The sequence below is a fragment of the Marmota monax genome, unplaced genomic scaffold (assembly GCF_021218885.2).
Source record: "Marmota monax isolate L192 unplaced genomic scaffold, Marmota_monax_Labrador192_F-V1.1 WCK01_AAM20220418_F8-fsc00025, whole genome shotgun sequence".
Taxonomy (NCBI): domain Eukaryota; kingdom Metazoa; phylum Chordata; class Mammalia; order Rodentia; family Sciuridae; genus Marmota; species Marmota monax.
The window spans coordinates 3388234-3411189 of NW_026691950.1; the positions used below are offsets into that span (position 1 = coordinate 3388234).

Sequence of the window (22956 nt, forward strand, 5' to 3'; positions counted from 1 at the left end):
AGCATTATTTCTAATCTCCATTTATTCATTCCTTCTAGTGAGCTCTCAGGAACTCCAGTGTCTGTCTGTCTCTCTCTGCCCCCTGCTGCTGGGGGTGGAGCCCAGCGGCTCATGCTTGCTGGGCAGGTGCTGTACCACTGAGCTATGTCCCCAGCCAACACTCATCCCTGGCAACACTCATCCCTGCAAGGCCCAGTTGAAGCAAACTGTTGATTTATGACAAAACCCAAGCTCGGGAAGATTGTGGGAACTTTCCATTATTCCATCTTTTCTCTTTCCACAAGCAAACTTCTTATCACTCTCTAGAGTAATTCTACAAAACACAACAGCAGAAAACAACTGCTCTCTATTGGGTTTTTATGTTCCTAAAGTGTTCCAGTGGCACAAAGTAGTATTTCCCTTTTATGGTGTGAATCAATTAGGCTCAGAATATTACCCCGAAAAAGGTCCTCTCGCAACATATTATACATGGTGATGTAGAGGAAGAAAAAAATCCCAGAGATGTATGCAGTGGTCAGTTCCAAACGATCTATGGACATCCCATAACAGGAGAGATACCAGAAGGAACAGGACAAGCTGAAGGAAGAGTGGGAAAAGGCCCAAAAGGAGGTGGAAGAGGAAGAACGCAGATACTATGAGGAGGTAGGAAATTCCCAAGAAGGAGTTTGACCTTGTCATCCCAGTTCCTCAAAGTGTGTCACCACCTTTTGAGTCTGTGGCATGTGTATGCATGTGGCTGTGTCTGGCTGTCTGTACTCTCAGCAGAATCTACCAGCCTCTTTAAAAGAGTCATAGTGGCACGTACCTGTAATCCCAGTGACTTGGGAGGCTGAGGCAGAAGGATCACAAGTGGGAGACCAGCCTCAGGAACTTAGTAAAGCTCTAAGAAACTTAGTGAGACCCTGTCTCAAAATAAAAAATAAAAAGGGATGGGGATGTGGCTCAGTGCTAAGGCACCCCTAAGTTAGGTCCCCAGTTCAAAAAAAAAAAAGTCATGTAGGCTCTAAAAGATAACAGTACCCCAAATACGGTAAGGGTGTGTTGAGCCACAGTCAAGGAGATGAAATAGTTACATCTGATCACCTATTAGAGTCTGATTCTTGATCAGGCTTAGAGAGATGATGTGAAAAAAAAATCAATTCATTTATTGTGTATGTGCTTGTTTGTAACAGGCATGTGTGGTCATAATGAATTAATTTTCTAGGATGATTTTGATATTGAGGCTAAATAAATATATTCTTATTACTACATTTATTATATGGTACTAAAGAGATACAGAGAGAAGAGTTCTACTTTGTTTCATTTTATTTATTGATTTTTTGAACTGAATGAACAAGACCACATCAGAGAACTTGAAAGTGGATACATTTTATATATGTTATTTAAAATTTGTTTATGATTAAAATTACCGCAAATTTTTTTTGCTAGATAGTCAGATCCCTAATAGCACTTCTTAACTGGGCCTATTTAATTATACTCATTCAGACTTTGGTTGTCTAAATTCAATGTTTATTTCTAAATTATTGCCCATAGAAACGTTATATGATTTGCATGCTTTTGGAAAATAATGGTTTTTATTTTTTTAATGCCTTGCTTGTTTGTACATATCCTGATGTGTTTTTGCCCCCCTCAAGTTTCCTTAGTGTAATTTTTCTCTTGACAAATATGTATTTTTTAATTTCCCCCCTTTCATTGATTCCTGTACTCCCCTCAGGAGCGTAAGATAATTGAGGACACCGTGGTTCCGTTCACTATTTCTTCAAGTTCTGCAGACCAGCTGTCTACCTCCTCCTCCATCACTGAAGGCAGTGGGACAGTGGTGAGGACATTTATTAAGAGCAATTTGTGACATAAATAAACTTAAGTAGAAGTATAAAAGCACAAGGCCAAGTTTCCCCACCAAACTCCACAGTTTAAACCCAGGGCTGGCTGCTCCCCTAGGATCATGTCAGTGGCTGCACCACCCTTTCACCTACTGCCCTGCCACTGCCGGGCCACATCCTGCCCTCTCCCTGAGGAGACACAGAGCTGTTGCAATGGCCACATGTACCCAGACAACTTGGCAGTGACACCACGTGCTGGAACGTCCTCACCGCCTGGCTCTGGGTTGCTCACTCCTTCCACAGGCATTTTCTCCTCTCGCCACCCCATGCATTCCTTGGCATTGTTTCTCCACAGCAGAGATGCCCACAATCTGTTCTCCACCAGCCTCTGTAATAGTTGCTTCTAATGGCAAAAAAAAAAAAAAAAAAAAAATCCACAAGAAATTGATGTGTCTTGGAGGGCTGGAGAGAGCCTAGAAAGGCCAGGCTACCTCCACATCCTCCAACAAGGTCATGGAGGTACTGGACAGAAGTCATACCAAAACCTGCCTGGTCCATAATCTGCATAGGATAGAATATCCCCCTGGATACCAGAAAGACATTTGTCCTGAAATAAACAGTCCTGTGACTTTATTTCAAAGCCAGAGGCGAGGATTCTTAACCAATTCCACTTTATGATAATAATATTTGAGAGAAATCCAGATTGTACATTTATTGTAAATTGTTAGAAATCACTACAATCATCTAGTTTAAATGACTGTTCTTTAAACTGTAGGCAATGTGGTTAAATCCTTCATAGGGGAGAGGGAGGGAAGAAGGGTAGATGGATAGGATCAATGCACACTGTTTACATATGTGGAAACAGCAGCATGAATCCCATTAGTTTGAACATTTAATACATGTTAATAAGAAATTGAAGGTAAAGAAATTAAATTTTTGTGTCTCAGAAAGAAAATGCTTCAGATATCCCATGGCCAGAGATAAATGTCTTCTTGTGCATTTAAAAATTATATTTAAGTTTGTCCTTGTTTTTCCCCTTAGAATAAGATGGCTTTGGCAAACTGCCAAGATGAAGAAAAAGAGATAAGACAGAAGAAAGCATTCCCGGGGAATGACAGTGACTTATTGCTTAAGACTAGGGAAAGCAATCCACTGGAGGAGAAGGACAGGTATGAGCCCCTCCCAGGATCTCCATGGAAATTCACAAGGTGGGATTGCTTGTTCACCCCCAAGAAGGGTAACCATTGCTAATGCAAATCATATTCAGCCTTGAAGTGATCATTCCAGTAATGCATTACATATTGCTTGACCATGTACAATATGTATAATAGCTCTGAAGTCAGTGTCCTTATGCTCTTGAATATAAATAGCCTTATTTTAAAATAAGCACAACCTTTTTTTAAATAAGGGGAAGCAGTTTAAATCACCAAAGAAGTTTATTATCAATTCAAAGCCCCAAACCTAAGTATCAGTCACCTGAAGTGGGTAAATGTGTCTGGAGGGACAGAAGTTGAAATGAGGCTTCCACTGTGGACCTAAACTTGGTTGTTGGTATGCCCTCACCCTAAGAAGCCATGTTTGCTTTGGGTGATAATAGTAAGGATAATCAGCTAATCAGTTGGTTATGCATAACTGCCTCACTGGGCTCCAGCATGTTCTATAGGTCAGAAAAGGAAGCCAGAAACCGTGGGGCCATCAGAGTGCTCAGACTGGAGTAGACTCTGGTGTAGTGGTGGGCTGTGATGGGTTCATTGATTCCACCCCCATCTAACCAAGAAGAAAGCTGCAAAAAAGCCCAGGAAGTGGGCAGTACTGTGCCACCAGCATATTCTCTATGAGACACATGTTTATCTCTAGGGCCTGAGATACCAGATACGTATCAGCAAGAGTGCACGTATCTGCACACAAGTTTAGCATACAGAGAGACCCAAAGACATGAAAGGCTATCTAAGTGTCATTTCAAAGACTGGCCAATTCGAAAGGTCACCTGGGAGCAGAACTCCTCTGGTGGGGTTTTACCCTCAGAATTTCCCTGTGCTTTTCAGCTAGAAGACCCAGTGAACTGTAAGCTTTAAGAGCTAAAAGCCTATGTCCAGAGACTGCATTGTCTTTGGATAAACACATCTGTTTCCAGTTGATGCTGTTTAAAGGGCTTCTCATTTTATGAAATGAAAATTACTAGTCAGGAAGACTTAAATGACGCCAAAAAGCATTTTATGTGCATTTTCCCTGGTTCTGCAGACAGGCTTTTAAAATGAATTTTGCTAGTTACCCACACTGCCCTTGTCACTAGAAACTACCCCCTTTTCTCCTTTGTATCTCCTTTCCTTGCACACAGAAGTTACTGAAAGGCCAGTGAACTACCTAGGGCTGCAAAGGTCCCATGTGGCCCAAATGATCTCTTCCCTTTGTGAAAATCTGGGAGATTCCAGTTAGCTCCTGCAGCCCTTGAAATGATTAGAATGCAAAATTTGTTGGACATCCTTTTCCAGCATCAGAAATGATCAGTTCTAGAGCTTGTTACATTGATGGATGGTTCAAATGCATAATATTTTGATATTTTCAATCTAGTTTAAAGTAAAAAGTACATATAAGCAGTCTCATGTCTTTTTTCAATTTGTAATTAGTACTTCTATGCTTTAATGGATAGGTAAGTAAATTCAATCCAGTTGCTTTTTTCCTTGTTCCAAATAATGTTTCTTTATTTTAACAGCCTAACTCAAGGACCCTTGGCTGACTCTGAGAATCCCATATCAAGAGGAATCCATGAAGATCAGCTGGATACAGAGGCTGGAGCCCCACCCTGTGGGGTGAACCCACAGCTAGCTCAGGGTAAGAATGGAGAAGATTAACCTCGATATTTAAATTATTGTAAGACTCTTTACATTGTCCAGACAAATATAACTTCTGCTGACTGCAAGCTTCTCTAAGAGCCTGGTCTTCTACCTTATGCTAAATATATAATTAATAAATTCCCATGCCACATCCCCAGGCTCCATATAGTATCACTGGGGACCAGTAAGACCTGAGCAGGTTTTGGCACTTTAAAAAAAAAAAAAAAAAAAAAAAAAAACTATACAGAAAACCGTTGACCTTCATAAGCAATGCATTTTAAGACGTTTTCAAATTTCCCCATTCCACCCCAGTGGATATAATCTCCCCATAAAGTGCTTACAGAAGTGGAGAATCCACAAAGCTGAGTTGAAATGCAGGTGCTGAAAGGTTGAGAAGGATCCACTAGCTCCCTCCAGAAGCCACGGTCATTCTCACCTGAGTCCCCCACACACCAGACCCACCACTGAATAAAAGTCACATTCATTCCTCACCAAAATGATCAGTTTCCCCATGCCACAGATCTTCAGGGTTATCCCTAGAGGACTGAAACTTAAATGTCAAATCTATGAATGCTTCAAGGCTTCTGCATCTTGATCACTCTTTTGAATTTGAATTTTGTGTTTGTGTGGGTTTTTAGCTTATCTGTTTGTTTGTTTGTTTTTTAACCACTAAGGAAACTTTGAGAATGTCTGCTGCTGGCAGACACTTCTTGACTTAGTTTAGAGACAGAGGGATTATGTAAGAGGAAGGGTAAGGATGAAAGGGTGACCATATGAATGTGTTTATAACCAAAGCAAATTTGATAAGCAAAGATACATTTTTAAAAGTGGAATGAATGAATTTGCCTTGTGTTTTCTAGGGTATGGTCTACTCGTATGTTTACATTGTTTGGCAATCATTCATAAGCATCGACTTATGTTCCCACATAGAGATACTGAGGAAGCTGGATGCCTTAATTAAGGTGCCTTATGGGTTTAAACCACATTACAGTTGGTGTGATCCATGGATCAGAGAAAGCAATGGGTGTTACCTTTATAGAAGTTCCATTCCAGGTTATAATTACAACCACCCAAATTTGCTTCCTTTGATGCATAAGAAGTAAATGTTTTAAGTATTCTTGTTATTACATCAAAAATTAATGAGGTAAAAGGCCCTGGCTCCAGATCTCTTTTCCTTCCACAATTAATTCACAGTGCCATGGATACCCGGGCCTCCCTCGCCTGTGTGCCCAAAGCCTCTGTGAAATTGCTGCGAGACCTCAGCAGGCATTAGCCCTGTAAAGCAAGTGACTTATTAGGCAATATGGTGATTTTACTGAGCAGAATTTATGTTCTTTACTTGGCCTTAGATCCATCCCAGAATCAACAGGTATCAAACACACCAATGCACATGTCAGAAGAAGTGAAGCCAAAAACCCTCCCATTGGATAGAAACATTAACCATCAGATGGAGTCTCCAAGTGAAAGGCGAAAGTGAGTAACCAAATAAGATGGATGTGGAATTCCTTTTTTAAAAAAATGTGTTGACTTAGAAGCAGAAAAATTGCAACTGTGAGAGGGCAAGATGTCAGCAGCACTTCTGTGCTTTTTCTCAATTTAATCTCATAGACAAGGTCAAAAATATTTATGAAAGTTTGAGACAGCCTTCCTGACAAGTAAATATTTACTCTGAATACATCAATATACAAAAGGTAAAGTTATACTCTTAACCCAGAAATCTAAATATTGGATAGAATTTGCAGTTCTATTACATTAATTATTTATTTTGAGTTAAATTATCTCAGAGTGTATAGACAAATATCATTTCAAGGAAAAAATATTATGCTGCAATTGTTAGGCTCACTCATTAAGATAGCTGCCTTGGATTACATTTTATTTTTTAAATATTTATTCTTAAGTTTTAGGTGGGCACAGTATCTTTATTTTACATTTACGTGGTGCTGAGGATCGAACCCAGTACCTCGTGCATGCGAGGCCAGCACTCTACCACTGAGCCACAACCCCAGCCCCTGGACTACATTTTAATTTTGTAAGAACTGTATTTTGGGGTGGCATTATAGGCCAGAGGTAGAGTGCCTTCCTAGCAGGCATGAGAGTGTGACATTTTGCAGAAGACAAGCTGCCTGAGGAGGGAGGTTAGGGTGGCCCTGAGCTTAGGGAATGATGCTGAAAGCAGCCAGGAGACAGACGGTCTTGCTCTGTCTGCTTTTACCTTGGTATTTTCCTTTTCCTTGTTCTTCTCTCTGTTGTGCCCCGTTTCCTTAATTTACTAATCTAAATGAAATTAACTTCTAAAAGCCAGAGGAGGTGAGTCACAAGCAGGGTTTCTCTGTGCAACCCTGCTGGGGCGGGAAGATCCACCACCACCTGTGGCATTCCTGGTGGCTGTAAAGTCCTGTAAACATCACCCTTCAGGAACGCATTCAAGGTGGAAACCCCTCACTGAAAAAGAGCTCCTTGAAGGTCTGCCCTTATTTCTGGCCTCTCCTAATGAGTTTCCCCAGTGCCCTGCTTACCTTGACCCGCCCACTAAGTCCATAGTTTTATATCTTACTCAGTGTTCTAAAGCAGTTCAATGAATAAATTGAAAAACTCGACCAAAGAAGATTTTAACTAAAAATGCCAGCATTCCATCCTGGTTTTGATTTTAAGTAGCAAATGCATGGACAATCCTTGTGAGGCAGAATTACTATTTCTGGGTTTTGGGTTTTTTTGTTTTTTTTTTTTTTGGGGGGGGGGTGGTTTTGGTTTTGTTTTGTTGGTTTTTTATTTTTTCTTTCTTTTTTTTTTTTTTTTTTAATGACCACTAGAAGACCAAGATCTCTGATTTGGTTATCAAGGAAGTTTTTTGTTTGTTTGTTTTTTTGAAATATAAAATGTCTTTTCTTATGGGTTTGGGCCTCTCTTTTCTTGTCTCCTTTACCATGTTACAGGAAAAGCCCACGAGAGTACTTCCAGGCTGGGCCCTTGTCCCCCTGTTCTCCCACCCCTCCTGGCCAGTCACCAAACAGGTATAAGAGGTCAGAAAGCCTCTCTGAGGCTGCTTTGTTGGGTCTAGAGCTTGCCAAGCAGCATTTCAGCTAAATAAGTCCTTGCCAAGTGCTTTTGAGGCATTGCTCCCCCACATCTCCTCCGACACACGCATCTGCCTGCAGACTCATCAGCCCACCACAGCCCACGTCAAGTATGTGGCACTGGTTATGGTGGTGGCCACAGGGCTTTGATATCATTGTGTGGAACCTGCAATCTAATAATAAAATCCACCAGACAGTCACTGGGCTCCTCTGCTGGTGCCTTTCCCTGCAAGACACACGCCCCTTCCAGTCAGGATCCACTGACACTCTGACAGAGAACCAGGTGGAGGCTGGGAAAGGAAACACCATTCTTTTAACCTCTCGAGCCCTCTAATGATTGCTTCCACATTAATTGGGCCCCATGACATTTTTAAAAGTTGTCTGTTCCATTCACGGAGAGACTACGTATATTAGTCAGTACCCAGAGATTCTCATTGATGTAGAAATTCATTTAACTACCGGATAAGAGAGAAATACTGATAAAACTCTTTCTCTTTTCTGTGCTCTTCCTTTCTGTTTCCCCTGTCCCTCTGTACCTTGTTAGCTTCCAAATGATACTGCATTAGGGCTAGGGGTGTAGCTCCTTGGTAGAACTTGGCCTGGCCTGCCCAAGGCCCTGGCCCTGAGTTCAGTCCCCAGTGCTTTTCCAACAGTGGGCATCACTGCGATCTGGTCTTAGCTGTAGGAAGGCTGCATCTGGCCAACTAGTTTCAGATGGGTGCTGCCCAGGACCTCACCTGGTGTTGTTCTACTGAATGGGACTCTAGCCCATTGCTAGGCCCTGTGCTGCAGGGGTACAGGGAGAAGGTAGGTACTGCCCTGCCCTCAAGAAGAGAAGGCAAGAGCCTGGATCACAGACTCACAGTGTCTGCCCTGGAAGACAAGGCAGAAATAATCTAGACCAACCCTCTCATTCTGTAGGGGGAAGGGAAATCTATAGTGAGTTCTTTACAGCAGATCACAGAACTTGATGACAGAGCAGAGAACAGATCCTGTACCTCGGGCCCTCTGCCTGGTCCCTTTTCTGCTATATTACAATTGACTGTTTTTAAACATTTCTTCCCTTAAGTAAAGAAAAATGCCGTAGTGGGCCAAGAAACCTATTTATGAAAAAATTTTAAAGCAACATTGAGACCTTAGCACAGCTAAACTTGATTTTCTTTTGGGGCTTATGAAAACATATGATAAACATATTGAATCATTCCAAGGCGTTTGAATAGACTACTACACAGAATTCTTGGAACAAATAACTTACACATACACACACACACACACACACACACACACACACCCAGATTCAGTACCACCATGGAGGACTCTACTCAGTCTAGTAGTTGTGTGCAATTTATATTTAATGCTTAATTTTCTGTTTATTGTCAAGTTGGTAATTTTCATTTCATTCATGATATAAACATTTTTTAAAAATCCACGTTTTCCATTTTCGCATGAGGTTACATGTTTACGTATTTGACCAACTATTCTAAACCAAAGATCTTATTATTACACATTTTTTTAAATCTAGGTCTATCAGTGGGAAGAAGCTATGCTCTTCCTGTGGGCTTCCTTTGGGTAAAGGAGCAGCCATGATCATCGAGACCCTCAATCTCTATTTTCACATCCAGTGTTTTAGGGTATGTACTCAATGCTTTTTTCTCCAAATGCAGTTTTGTGATGTCTTTGGCCTTATCCTACACTGAGAAATACTTTCTGTAAATCCAGGAGGCCTTGTGACCCCTCACCCCAAGTGTTTGTGGGTAGACTCCATCCTACAGGATTAAGCTTTCCTATCCTGAATTTCTTTGGAATGTCAGAGTAGAAGAAGCAACACAGACCTGTACAGTTTGTCTTCACCATATAATATTTGTTGCATAAGAGTATAACAGGAAGCTGAGAATGGAATACCAGGAGACAGGGAGGGCCATCTGGATTCATTTGGAATGTAACATCTTGCTGTTTCTTAAACCCCTTTTTTTTAAAAGAGAGAGAGAGAGAGAATTTTTTAATATTTATTTTTTAGTTCTTGGCGGACACAACATCTTTGTTTGTATGTGGTGCTGAGGATCTAACCCAGGCCGCACGCATGCCAGGCGAGCGCGTTACCACTTGAGCCACATCCCTAGCCCTATTTCTTAAACCCTTGTGGTTGCATGTTTTAATCTTTGACCAATGAATGATTTTCTACAAGATAAGGGGTTACAATTAGTTGCAAAGTTATAGTTCTCAGAATGAATATGTCTATAATCACAGATTGAATATCAGTCCCTCAGAGAAGCTGTTCTGCTCATCTAGACATCAGCTGCCTTTGTTATAGGCCCTTATAAAACTTGTCATAGTCTTTACCACTCATTATCAAAATATTTAATTATCATCTCCTCTAGTAAATTGTAAACTCCATAGGGCAGGAAACACGTCCATCTTGCTTACCACTCTTTCTTCTATGTCTGGCAGAGTAGGCATCAATAAATATTTTTAAATGAATGAATCAACAAACTGAAATGAGGAGGCCTAAATTGTAGTACCAGATCTCCTAAAAGTAAGGCTAGCTATCCAAGTATGCCAGATGCGTTATAAAATTTATAAGTGGAACTAGATCAGTATATGATGTCCTTTTTTTCTACTCATGGATACATTTCAAATTAACATGTAACTTTTTAAAAATTTTTTAATTTGTTCTAATTAGTTATACATGACAGTAGAATGCATTTTTATACATTGTACACAAATGGAGCACAACTGCTCATTCCTCTGGCTGTACATGGTACAATACATAACTTTTTAAGAAAACCTTCTGTCTCTGAATAAGAGTCATTTTTTTCTCTGCATAATACCGGTATAACTGTCTTTTTCATTCTGGAATTTTGCCCTACTTCTTGTTGATAGCTTTCTTGGCTATAAAGTAAATGCATGAGTTTAAAATAAATCCCACTTTGCCTCTAAGTTAAGAGATAGTAAATGAAGTTGTTGCCAAATTATTAATTTAATAATACCAGTAATCACATGAAACCAAGACCTGATCAAAGACAAAACACAATGTAGGTACAGCTTGTAACTGTATGAAGTCCCCTCTGCTCCAGGTGACCTTAGAACATGAATCAAGAGCTGGAGCCTGGACCAATCCCCAATGCCACTTTGTCTGGTACAAACAGCAGAGTATCTCCAGAGTCTCCTTCTGCGGTCAGGCTGATTGGCTGAAAGGAGTTCCATCCCAGTAGATTTGTTCCTCTGGGTATCATTTTCTTTGATGTAGAAATACAAAATGGAATGGCTATTTCCTAATAATTCTGATCTGATGATACTAATAATGCTGCAAAGCCTTTGAAGGCTATTGATAGACAACTTTTAATTGATAATGCACTGACCGTGTGTTTATTCAAAACCACCAAGGGTCAATCTGTTGAAAATTTCTCATCTTGATTGAGAAATACTATATCGCAAAGGTTTAAAGGATAGACTTTGAAGTCCATGAGATAACTACACCAGCTTCACAACCTTGGAACAAATCAACTACCTTCTCTGAATCAATGTCTTTCTCTGTAAAATAAGTAGGAGTTAGGATGAAATCCTGAAAATATATATTTTCTTTTTGCTATACATTGACTACCAGTGCAGTGTCTAATACTTAAATGATATTCAGCAAATGTCAAGGTTGTAAGCCAGATGTGGTGATACACACCTGTAATCCAAGCTACTAAAGAGTCTGAGGCAGGAAGATCGCAAGGCCAGACTCAGCAACTTAGTAAGACCTTGTCTCAAAATAAAAAATAAAAAGGGTTGGGATGTAGTTCAGTAGTAAAGCATCCCTGGTTTCAATCTCCAGTATGACACAAAGAAAAAAACGTCAACATTAGAGAAGTGATTATGTACTGTTCATGTAAACAGTAAGCATGATAAAGAACTTCTTATGCATCTTATAATATCTGATCTTTTCTCCTCTAGTGTGGAATTTGTAAAGGACAGCTTGGAGATGCAGTGAGCGGGACAGATGTTAGGATTCGAAATGGTCTTCTGAACTGTAATGATTGTTACCTGCGATCCAGAAGTAAGTGCTGGGAGAGTACTCGGGATGAGCAGGTGTAATCACCTGGCTTTCATAGGGTCCATTCTTAGGAGTTCATATGGTTTTCCTCATCAGTTGACACTCCAAACCCAAGAGAAAGGATTCTTAGGACTGAGATAAAAGAAATGATAATGAAATAACCTCTTATTTAAGATTTGGAAAGTGCTGTAGCTCTGAATTTCTTTCACCATTTAGAGTGCTTGGAGAATGCCAACAGAGAACAAGGGTGACAGTGACTTGTTTCTTACTGAAGTTACTGCTAATGTGAAAATACCATTTTCATCTGGTTTATAGTTTATCATTTATATTCTGGTATATGAATGTAACAGCAGATAAAAACTGTAGGCAAGGCTTGAGATATTGCCTGAGCCCATCATGGGGATTTCAGTGAGCTAGAAGGAAGATAGGAGGTCTGGAACACTTTGTCCAGGCATATTTTTCAAAGACCAGTGCCATTTGGAGTTGATTAAATGTGAAGGCTGAGTCTCCACCGTTTATCAAAGCAAGCTCCAATTCCTCAGTGTGGCTATACCCTACACTCAGGAGTTTCATTACATAATATGTGGTTATTCTCTTTGAATCCTCCACATCCCATCCTCCAACTCTCCATAGCTTAGTAAAGTATAAGATCTTAACAAATAATTGCTGCCCTGGAGCTTCCCAGAGCAGCTGGCCTTTCTATCTCTTACAAGGGTCTAATGGGAAAGGTTCATGTTCCCTTGCAAGACACCAGGGGGTGCTGTTGCCCAGCTGCTGTTCAGAAGATCTGACTATAACCAGTGGCTTGTCTCTGTTTCCTCTGTCTCTAGTACACAACAGACGACCTTTGAATGTAACTTCTTCAGGCAGAAAAGACTCAAAACACTAGAGTGAAAAAAATGGAGTTTGAAATTCAGGAATGCTTTATTCTTTCTCAAATGAAGTAACCTTTTTTATCATCTTTTTACATGGGTCTCTATCTGCAAGACTGAAGACTTTAGAAATAAAGATTGAAATTAAGCTGTTTTATAGCTATAAACTTATAAAATTCAAAGAAATATCTACCTATTAGTAAAATGGTAGAAAATAAAAAGCCAATCAAACCCAGGTGGTTTCAATGTATGATAAATCTTTGACTTGAAGTCAAAACAGTTCTAACGTAGAGCTACTGCCTTTAAACAGGACTATTTATACCCTGTGTGAAATATATGACAATAGTTTTATACCAATATATATATTTTATGTATATATATATATATATATATATATATATATATATATATTAGAATATGGGGTAAATAGTATACCATATAGATCATAAACATATATATATACACAAATACATAAACATGTGTATAATGTATAATAATTATAGACATATTCTTTAACCTGAGTTTTTATTTGTTTGGTTTTGCTACACTAGAAAGAAAAACTAGCCCTTTTTTGCAGGTTTCACAGTGATTTTTTTTTCTATCATTCCCCTATAAATTATACTTCTCTCAACCTCAGTGAGGGAGCTGCATGTGAATCACAGAACCAGAAGAGGGCAGTGTTAGGTTCCAGGATGTGCAGGAAGATTTGGAAAGTGCTGTAGCTCTGAATTTCTTTCATCATTTAGAGTGCTTGGAGAATGCCAACAGAGAACAATCCTGAGCCCACCTCTGGGTGACAGTGACCTGTTTCCATCCAGATTTTTTTTTTTATTGAAAAGTTGGGTGATTCATTGTCATTTATTTTGGAAATTAGCTTGTTGGATCTAGGCCAGGAATTTTTCTCTTACGTATATATACAGATATAAAGGGCATTAACAATCTTTAATTCCAAATCTAAAGTACCATGGAGTTCCTGCAACAAGATGAAAAATAAGAAAGCAATTTGGAGGTAGACTGTGGCTATATTTTTTTCCTTGTTTGTTTTATATCCTTATATAAAGGTAAAATAATCCTAGTAATCCTTTGCTAGGGTTTTTTTAGAATTCTAAGAAATACCAAAGAAGAAAGCAAAAGGCCCCATTATCTCTCTGCCTAGATCCTCTATCAATATTGAAAAGCATGAGTAAATAAATAAATGGAAGTTATAAATGATATGATTGAAAAAATTAATTGTTTAGAAACATACCAAATTAAAAGCAAAAATCTTCAAAGTTATCTCTTCCTAATAATTTCTTGGGGGCAGGGGCAGAATGGATGTTCATGTATGTTTATACACACCTGCACACCTGGAGATACATACCTGCATGATGGAGATGCCTGGATATGTCTTGGGTTTTATTTCACAAATATGACAATCATAAAGTCATGCTATTCTGTGCTTAGATTTTGTTACTTTTTAAACTTTTTTTTTAGTTGTAAATGGACACGATACCTCTGTTATTTATTTATTTTTATGTGGTGCTGAGGATCAAACCCAGTGCCTCACATGTGCTAGGCGAGTGCTGAGCCACAACGCCAGCCCCACTGTTGTTTTTAATTTGATATATCTTAGCAATTTTTCCATTTACCATGCTCATTCTCCTCATTCTTTTTCATGGCTTTTTAGTAGCTGTCTACAATTCTATTGTATGGACTTACTATCATTTAACACCAATTGTCCAGGAATGGATACTGATTGTTTTTGGGTTTTAGTATTATTTTTAAATGTTCCAGGGAACATTCTTGTCTATATCTCTTTTTTAAGTATTTACTTTTTAGTTTTAGGTGGACACAATATCTTTATTTTATATTTATGTGGTGCTGAGGATCAAACCCAGTGCCTTGTGCATGCTAGGCAAGCACTCCACCACTGAGTCAAAACCCCTGCCCTCTTGTCTATATCTTGATGAACATTTGAAAGCATCTCCAAGATAGGTTCTGAGCAGTAGCAAAGCTGAGTTAAAAGACATGTGCATGTGCTTTTTAAATTTTCAGATATCTTGCCTAACCATTGTTTAGAAAGTACACCGTCTCCCTTCCCCAAATTATCAGTGATCCCTTTCTGGGGTTGTGGCTCAGCGAGATAGCAGTTCTAGATATAGCCATATGTTTAAAAAAAAAAAAAAATCTCTACTTTGGGTGCAGTGGCACATGCCTGTAATCCCAGGAGGGCGGGAGGATAATAAGACCCACCTGGGCAACTTAGAGAACCCTGTCTCAAAATAAAATAAAGAGCGGTTAGGGATGTAGCTTAATAGCAAAGCTCTGCCTGGACTGAATCCCCAGTACAAAAAAAAAAAAAAAATCTACTCTAGCTAAGGCATAGTCCAGTGGTAGAGCATTTGCCTAGCATGCATAGGCCCTGGGTTCTATGCTCCTGCAAAAAAAGAAGGGAAGAAAAGTGTTTTTTTTTCTACTAGCTACAGAGAAACCTCATTGCTCTGGATCTATATAATTTTATGAACATGAACATCTTCTCATGTGTTTAATCACAACTTAGATATTCTCTCTCTCTCTCTCTCTCTCTCTCTCTCTCTCTCTTTCTCTCTCTCTTTGGTCTTCTTTTGGGTACTGGGAAGTGAACTCAGGGCCTTGCACCTACTAGGCAAGTACTGTACCACTGAGCTGCACCTCAGGGTCTGAGTTACTTCTCCTCTGTGTATTTTTCTATTCATACCTGATTGAGTTCTCTGTGGATTAAGGGACATTTTCCCTTTGCTATGTTTGCGGCACATTGTAGTTAGGATTGTTTTTTGCATCTCATGTTTTATTTTCAGACAAAAGATTTTCACTTTAGGTAATTTAAATTTTTATTTCCTTTTTGGATTCTGGGTTTTGTGTACTCCTTTTAAAAAATGCTTTCTATTCAAAAGGTATCAATGAACTTATCTGAGATTTCTCCTAGAATTTTTTGGTTTTAGTTTTTTTTTCATGTATAAAGATGAGATTATCAAGAATTATTTTGGAATAAAAAATTAGCTAGATATCCAGCCTCATTTTTTTCTCAGTTTTTGTGAATATCATTTAATGAATAATTCCTCTTATTCTCACTAATTTGAAATGCTAACTTTCTCATAAACTTAGTCCCCATATATATTTAAGTCTGTTTCTAGATATTTTGTTTTGTTAACCTATTTATTCTCCATTACTGGATGGTTTTAATTACTGAAGCTTCATAATATGTTTTAATATTGGGTCATAATGGCCACAGTCTCTCCAATTATTTTCCCAAAATTTTCCTAACTCCCTCTATGTTTACTTTTCCAGATAAACATTAGCATCATTTTAGGCTAATTTTAATTAAGTCAACACATGATAGGAGAATGACCGGCATATGAGAATACTGTTCTTTATTTTTTTTCTTGGTGTCCTAAAAAATATATTTATTTATATTTATGACTAGGTGGAGGAGATAATAACTTGACTGGAGAAGCATAAATACACTTGAATTGGTTGAATATCTCCCAAATGCAATAAAAGAGTCAGAATAGGAAGAAATGGCTAAAAAATCATTTTTCTTTCTTTTTCTGTTTTCCTTTGATCTGAGCTGAGAAGAGGGGAGATGGATTGAGGTGAAGGGTGGTTGACATCATAGGCATTCCAAGTGAAACAAAATAATTTCTTTTGGTGAAATAATAAGACCTGAATATATAATCCTATTTTCTCCAAGTAAACGAGTCACATTTAAATGAAATTTTTCTCTTGGAGGGAAAAATAGCATAACAGCATATTAAAATGCAATTCCTAAAAGCAATGTAAACAGTTTTTAAGTTCACATGTAAATGGGAATGGAAGTGCAAAACAAATTACCTGTCACAATTCAAGCTGTCACGTGTTTAACTTGTGCCATTTGTGCTTGGGTGTCGGGTGCCTGTGTCTTCGAACATGGGTTCTATTCCATCACTCACTCTCCAGAAATGTATTTAATGCAAACCACTGGGGTCTTTTCCAATGCTGTGGTTGTCTCAGTACAAGGAACTTAATCCTTTCCTGGTAGGGATGCCAAATAAAATACAAGATACCCAATTAACTTTTTGAATTTGAATTTCAGATAAACCATGTATTTTACTATAGTACTACACAAACTATAAAAAAAATTGCTAAATATTGCCTGCTCTGGATTTAGCACAAATATGTTCCAAATACCACATGGGATATACTTGACCTAAAATAAGTATGTTCTGTTTACCTGAAATTTCACTGAGTGTTCTGTATTTTTGCTTGCTGGGTCTAGAAATCCTATTTCTAGATCATATGTATATGTCAAATTCCTCCCTTTTAAATATTCTTAAACCAAAACCTAAAGAAACTGAGAAAAAAATATTTTCTTGCTTATTTGCTGCAGAAGACAAAATAGAAAGCTTATTTGGTTTAGGGGAAATCCAGAGAAGCTGAGCTAAACTTCAGTGGGTTTGTACCATCTTGCTCAGTGGGTCTGAAATGCTAGCATGGATCTGCATTGCTCACAAACCTCCAGGTGTACCACGTGTCCTTAGACCGTGCTTTAGCAGCAGCGTGGTACATTGGGAAAAGACTTTGGCAAAGGTAATTGCTACTGTGTGCAGTTTTAAAATATTTGAAGCAATAAATGTTGATGCACCAAGTCTGGTCTGTTTGCTTTTCTCACAGGTGCTGGCCAGCCTACGACATTGTGACGTGGTTTTCAAGCTTCCAGATCACTCACTGTTCTTGATTGAGGGTGTCCCCTGGCAATTGCATAACAAACCCCCAAGTTCAGGGGCTTCTCAACATTCATCTAATTTCTGAAAGGCTCTTCTAAAAGATTGTTTCTGTTCTTTTATAGCACAGTATTTGTGTTTTTCCTGGTTTTCTGTTGTTGTTTTTGTGAGGTTTCCCCCGACTCCATGTTATTTTGCAATATACAAAAGAATATTGAATTGTAATGATCCTGAATAGTTCAAAAAATGGTTTTAGCATGGCCAAACAGGCTTGCGGTTTAAAATGTTATTCTCTTCTTTGGGAAGTAACTAAAGGTTGCAATAAACCTGTTATGTTTTAGTATTTCTAGAAATTAAACACTTTATGTTTACAAAATTGAGCTGCAGAAAGTGCAAGACATGCCAATTTGAGACATGTGGTGTTCTAAAGACAGGAGCATAAATTTAATGCATTTCAGAAAAACTAAGCATCACAGTGAGCTGTCTCTGAGCTATAACTTGTTTTTAATGCAAAGACACTAGTCTGATAATATATACTGTAATCCTGAAAACATTTGTGTTACTTATCTTTTGGGATAGAAGTAAAACCAATAAATTATTGCACTGTTAGTATTAGATTTTGGGTATCTTGGAAGTTACATCATTAATATAGGCTGGTCCATCAAAATAAAGAGAACCTTTGCAATATCAGCTAGACTTAAACTCTAGGACATTGCCAAAGGGTAGGAAGAAACTAGAGGGAGATATTTCAGTCATCATTTCCAAACTTATTACCAAAATCTATGAGGAAGTTTAATCTTGAAAAGAGTGGTGGGGCCATGATAGCATGAGGCCTGGGTTGCTTGCTTCTTCCCAGACACTAGATCTGGAGTCTTCAATAAAGGGCTTAATACGAGGCATGGAGATGAGGCCATCATTGGGTGTGATCACTGCTCACCCTACCTGCAAGTTCTCCTTGAGGGCATGATACACAGGTATCCAAAGAAAAGCATTAAATAAGTCCACTCCAGTGGAATCCACATGATATAGGTTGTGATAAGCCACTGGTATGTGATCAGCAAGAACCTACAGCTCAGATTGTGTCCTGCCCAATCCAGTGGACATCTGAGCTCCATTGTTCTCCTACATCACCTTCTTTACTATCAAGATTCTGGACCTTGCTCATGGAGTTCAGAAAGAAACTCTTGTGGAGACCTGGCTTATTCTCTGGCCTGTGTGATAAGTTTCAGCTGGACAATAAAGGAATCAAGTGACTAAAAACCATCAAAACTTAGATCTCCAGGCTGTTTTCTCTAAGACTGGGGAAAGAGGGACTATTTATTCTGCCTTAAAATGATGGCAAATAAGTGAAGGTGACCTCTCATGAATATAGGATATGGAAACACTCCCAATAGGTTAATGTAGTCATAAAAAGAGGTCAAGTAGATTTTTCGTTATGTAAGCAATAATTTTTTCCTGTGTTTTATAGAGTATGGCTAGCAATTATTTATTTCCACGCTAGACGGTTCTTTGCATGTGGGTTCCATGTAGGTGCAGAAATTTCCTCAGCCACTGGTGGTATTTTGACCACGTTGTCATTTGGACGAGCTGTTATTGGATTGAAATCTCCACATCATTTCATTAAAAATTGTGCCTTAGAAAATGCAAAGCTGTTGCACATGGTCAGCGATGAATTATGGATGCAGTATGTCAAAGAGAGATGAAGTCACTTCCAAGTTCCCACGACTTCTCATGGAGGTGTTTGCTGTTTTACAGGAAAAAAAAAAGTTAAAAAGAAAATAAGGAAAAATTTAAAAGAAAAAAGTTTTGAAAATGTACATATTAAGTCCAATATTTTGATTAACCACCTGCATGTTTTATTAAATATTTTGATAATGTGGATGTTTACACTTTGCATGATATTAGCAGAGTACTTTATGCACAAAACATGTACAATATGGTCATTCATAACCGATTTTTGTAGAATACTTTTTACATGCGGAACTCCATCCATTATGTGAGGATTATATGAATATTGCACATTCTCTTCTGGTTTCACAGACCCATTTATAAATATTTCTTAGTGAGACTCATTGTACATGTATTGAAGCTAGAATTGAGTCAAGAAAAATAAAGCCCCATTCTCCAACTGCAAAATGTGCTTTTTCCCGTAATGAACACTAGTCACCAGCACAGAATAATCTCCAACATTTTCTAAATTCTAATTGCCAACTGTTTCTATTTCTATTTGATTTATATTTCATTTGGAGTCGGTTACATGGCAGCTTAGGCAGACTAGATCTTGTTTTTCCAATGCAGTAAGATGAGTATGATCTATTTCTTTTCAAATAATCTTTGAGATCCCAGGAAAACAAAATGCCCTGCGCTGTTGAGCTATAATGTAAATGTGTTTGTTTAAAAAACCGATGAGGCAAGTGAGTGATTTATTGTTCCTGAGGAAGTAGATCTGATTTTATTTTATGTTTTTTGCTCATACTCCAGAAGCTAGTCCCTCCTCTTTCCTAAGGAAAAACAAATGGGTAACTCTTTGTTTTTCACTAGCAAACTTTCATGACATTTTTCTCATTCTTTCTATGTAGTGTTATTAATGCAATACATATGCTAGTTATCTATACGCAGTGTAAGATTTAATGAACTGAATGATCCACCTCATGTGAGTCCGTCCAAAAGATGTTACTGTTCTGGGTGGGCCAGCGTTCTACATCGGTTACACTAACTTTCATTTACAATATTTATTCTAAAATGCCTCTGAGAAATAGTAAAAAAATAAAAATAAAAAGTTGTCTAAAATGCAACAGCTTTTATAGTAAATGTACATTTATAAATAAAATACTCAAATCAACCTTGTATTTCATGCATTATTTTTGGAGGTGTGGCGTGGGTTGTCTTACCTGGGGAAGAGAGAATCCCGCTCTGTGGATTGTGGTTCAGTTGGTCCGATGATGGCAAAGATGCATAGTTGAGGTCAACTATTTAAGGCAAATCAAACTTACCGACTGGTTCTTGGGGTCACAGAGGAATGGTATTTGGGGAAAGGATTTGAACTTCTTGCGATGTGACACCAGGAGAGACCATCAGATGCCCATGAGAGTTGTCAGAAAAAAAAAAAAAATGACAGTCTGCTTTCAGCTCTGGCTAGAAGAAAACAAGGCAGCACTTTGGAGTCCTTGTATATAACCATCGCAGCACTGCCCCAGCGCCCCACCACCACACCGTATACAAGCAATGCATTTCACTAAGGACCTTTATCTCAGTCACCCAAGGACTATAAAGCAGGGAATATGTGTGATATGGACATCCTGCTGTACTGTCAACTCCAGTGCACCCGTGCACTTTGCCTTGTGTTCTGTTCATTTGTGGGAAGTAGCAATAGCAAGCAGACAGATCTCCTGACGTTTTCAATTGTTTTAAGATGTTATTTTCTGATTGTTACCACAGGTCATATTCCGCTTCTTTTTGCAATATTCGATGAGCAGTTAGTCGTGCTGGTGTTCCCATGGAAAAAATGTGTGCTTTCCCTTTAGTAGGAGAGTTTTAGTAGTTACCAGAGTAACTTAATACATCCATTGTCATTGAAATGAAAATCCATTCAGCTCAAATGCATTTCAAAACAAAGAAAAGACTGTTGCTCAATGAGGTCCATAAAGAATATCTTTATTCAAAGAAAAACATTTTATCTCAGATATATTGAACTATCTTTCCATCCACTTTTTCCTAGCCTAAGAACTCCATTTTAGAGTCCTAATCTAGACCACCAAGGCTCCCTCCTCCATCCTTGGGTATTATCTAAGACACAGCTTACAAGCTAGAGTAACTAGATGGGTTACAAACCCAAATGACAGAGAGGCTTTGTCACTGAGAACCAAAGAGGACAATAGAGAGTAAGGTGGACCCTGGCAAACTGCAAAAGAACAATTGGGTCTGAAAGAACAGATACTTGACTACATCCGTTTGTTTTCCTGTGAAATCTCCAGTTTTTAAATGTTGACAGTTCAAAACATTTCCCAACATGGTGCCATCCAAAATTGTGAGTCTCAAAAATATATATTTACAAGTCCAATTTTGTTCTCAGGATTTCGCTTTGCCTTTCTATCAACGGCTGCTAATTTGCTCTGCTGTGAGTCATTCCATTTGACAAATAAATCAACAAATGGCTATGCCAAATATTTGCATTTTCAGAGTGTGTTGAGTCGCTAAGAGAAAGGAACTAAAAGAAACACTGATCAGTGGTTGGTATTGCTACAATTCATAACACTTTTGGGTGACATTTTTGTGCATGTCATCAAAGGCTGCTGTTTTGTAAGCATCCATATTCAGTTTTTTTCCCAAATATACTCTCTCTCATAATAATTTCATTCTTGCTTCTGAGTGACTCAAAAGGACAGAAAAGCTTGGAAATGAAAAAAAAAAAAACTAGAATCTTTCCTAAATTTACTTAACATTATTTTATCAAATGCACTCTTGAAAACATTGTTTTATTTATAAAGTAGCTTTTCTGGCATCTGAGAAGATTGCTGTGTGCCTCCTTATTTTATAGGTGAGAAACTGATGTAAGAGGGATAAGTGACTTACCCTGGATGAGTATAAGATTTCATATAATTGTGTAGTTCACCATCTCCAATTAGGATCGGTCATGATAATTTCCTATTCATTGTTCCTGGTCCCCAGTGTCTGGGACCTCATGTGAGAGAGACCATCTAGCTTGGCCACCAAGCATAGCTGGAGTTTGATAGAATTTCATTTGCACTTAGTGTTTTAGTCAATGTTTTTGCTGCTATAACTAAAAGAAAACCAGAACAATAGTAGAGGAAAAGTTTATTTTGAGGCTCACAGTTTCAGAAGTCTCACTCCATAGAAGGCCAGCTCCATTCCCTGGGGCTCAAGGTGAGGCAAAACATCATGGTGGAAGAGTGTGGTGGAGGGAAGCAATTCACATGGTGATCAGAGAGCAGAGCGAGACCTCCAGTCACCAAATACAAAATATATGCCCCAAAGGCATGCCCCCAAATGACCACGTACTCCAGCCACACCCTACCCACCTTCATCACCACTCAGTTAATTCCATCAGAGATTAATTCACTGATTGGATAAAGGTTCTCATAGCTTGATCATGTCTACTCTAAACCTTGCATTGTCTCACACATGGAGGACACATCACATCCAAACAATAACACTCGGATACTAGAACACTTCTTTCATGGTAAATGTACACTTACGAATTAATACTCAAATGGATTTAGTGCCCCATTTTTTCCCTATGAGGTTTGGTTCTCTCAACCTGGAAAGAGAATAGAGCTTTTCTTGTGGCATAGTCTTGCTGGGCCAGAACAGCTGAGGCCAGAACCCACTGACCTCTGCCCCAACACACACCCACCTCCAAACCCTCCCCACATCTGGTTTAAGAAGTCCCTCCTACTCCAAATCCTTACAGGCATTCTGCTACATAACCTTTAAAATGTTTTAAAGTTTGAATGTCACCTTTGGGTATTTTTCTTTTTTCTTTTTGGTGCTGAGAATTGAACCCTGGTCACTTCACAATCGACCTATACCTCCAGACCTTTTTACTTTTTATTTTAAGATGGGGCCTCACTAAGTTGCC

General features: G+C 38.6%; 1 protein-coding gene across 15 annotated transcripts in view; it reads left to right on the plus strand.

Annotated features, from left to right (window-relative positions):
• Positions 1-20199, plus strand: part of Limch1 (LIM and calponin homology domains 1) — a 327240-nt gene extending 307041 nt beyond the window's left edge. For 7 of the 15 annotated variants that reach the window (XM_046455207.2, XM_046455341.2, XM_046455067.2 and 4 more), the window contains 8 exons: positions 550-642; positions 1715-1819; positions 2865-2992; positions 4537-4655; positions 6007-6130; positions 9254-9362; positions 11668-11770; positions 17308-20199. In XM_046455207.2, the coding sequence (XP_046311163.1) occupies positions 550-642; positions 1715-1819; positions 2865-2992; positions 4537-4655; positions 6007-6130; positions 9254-9362; positions 11668-11770; positions 17308-17333 (807 nt within the window). In that variant the 3' untranslated portion in view covers positions 17334-20199. Of the gene's footprint in view, positions 1-549; positions 643-1714; positions 1820-2864; positions 3032-4536; positions 4656-6006; positions 6131-7590; positions 7669-9253; positions 9363-11667; positions 11771-17307 lie in introns of all 15 variants that reach the window. The other 8 variants (XM_046455133.2, XM_046455404.2, XM_046454954.2 and 5 more) reach the window with 2 other exon arrangements.
• Positions 20200-22956: the final 2757 nt, after the last annotated feature.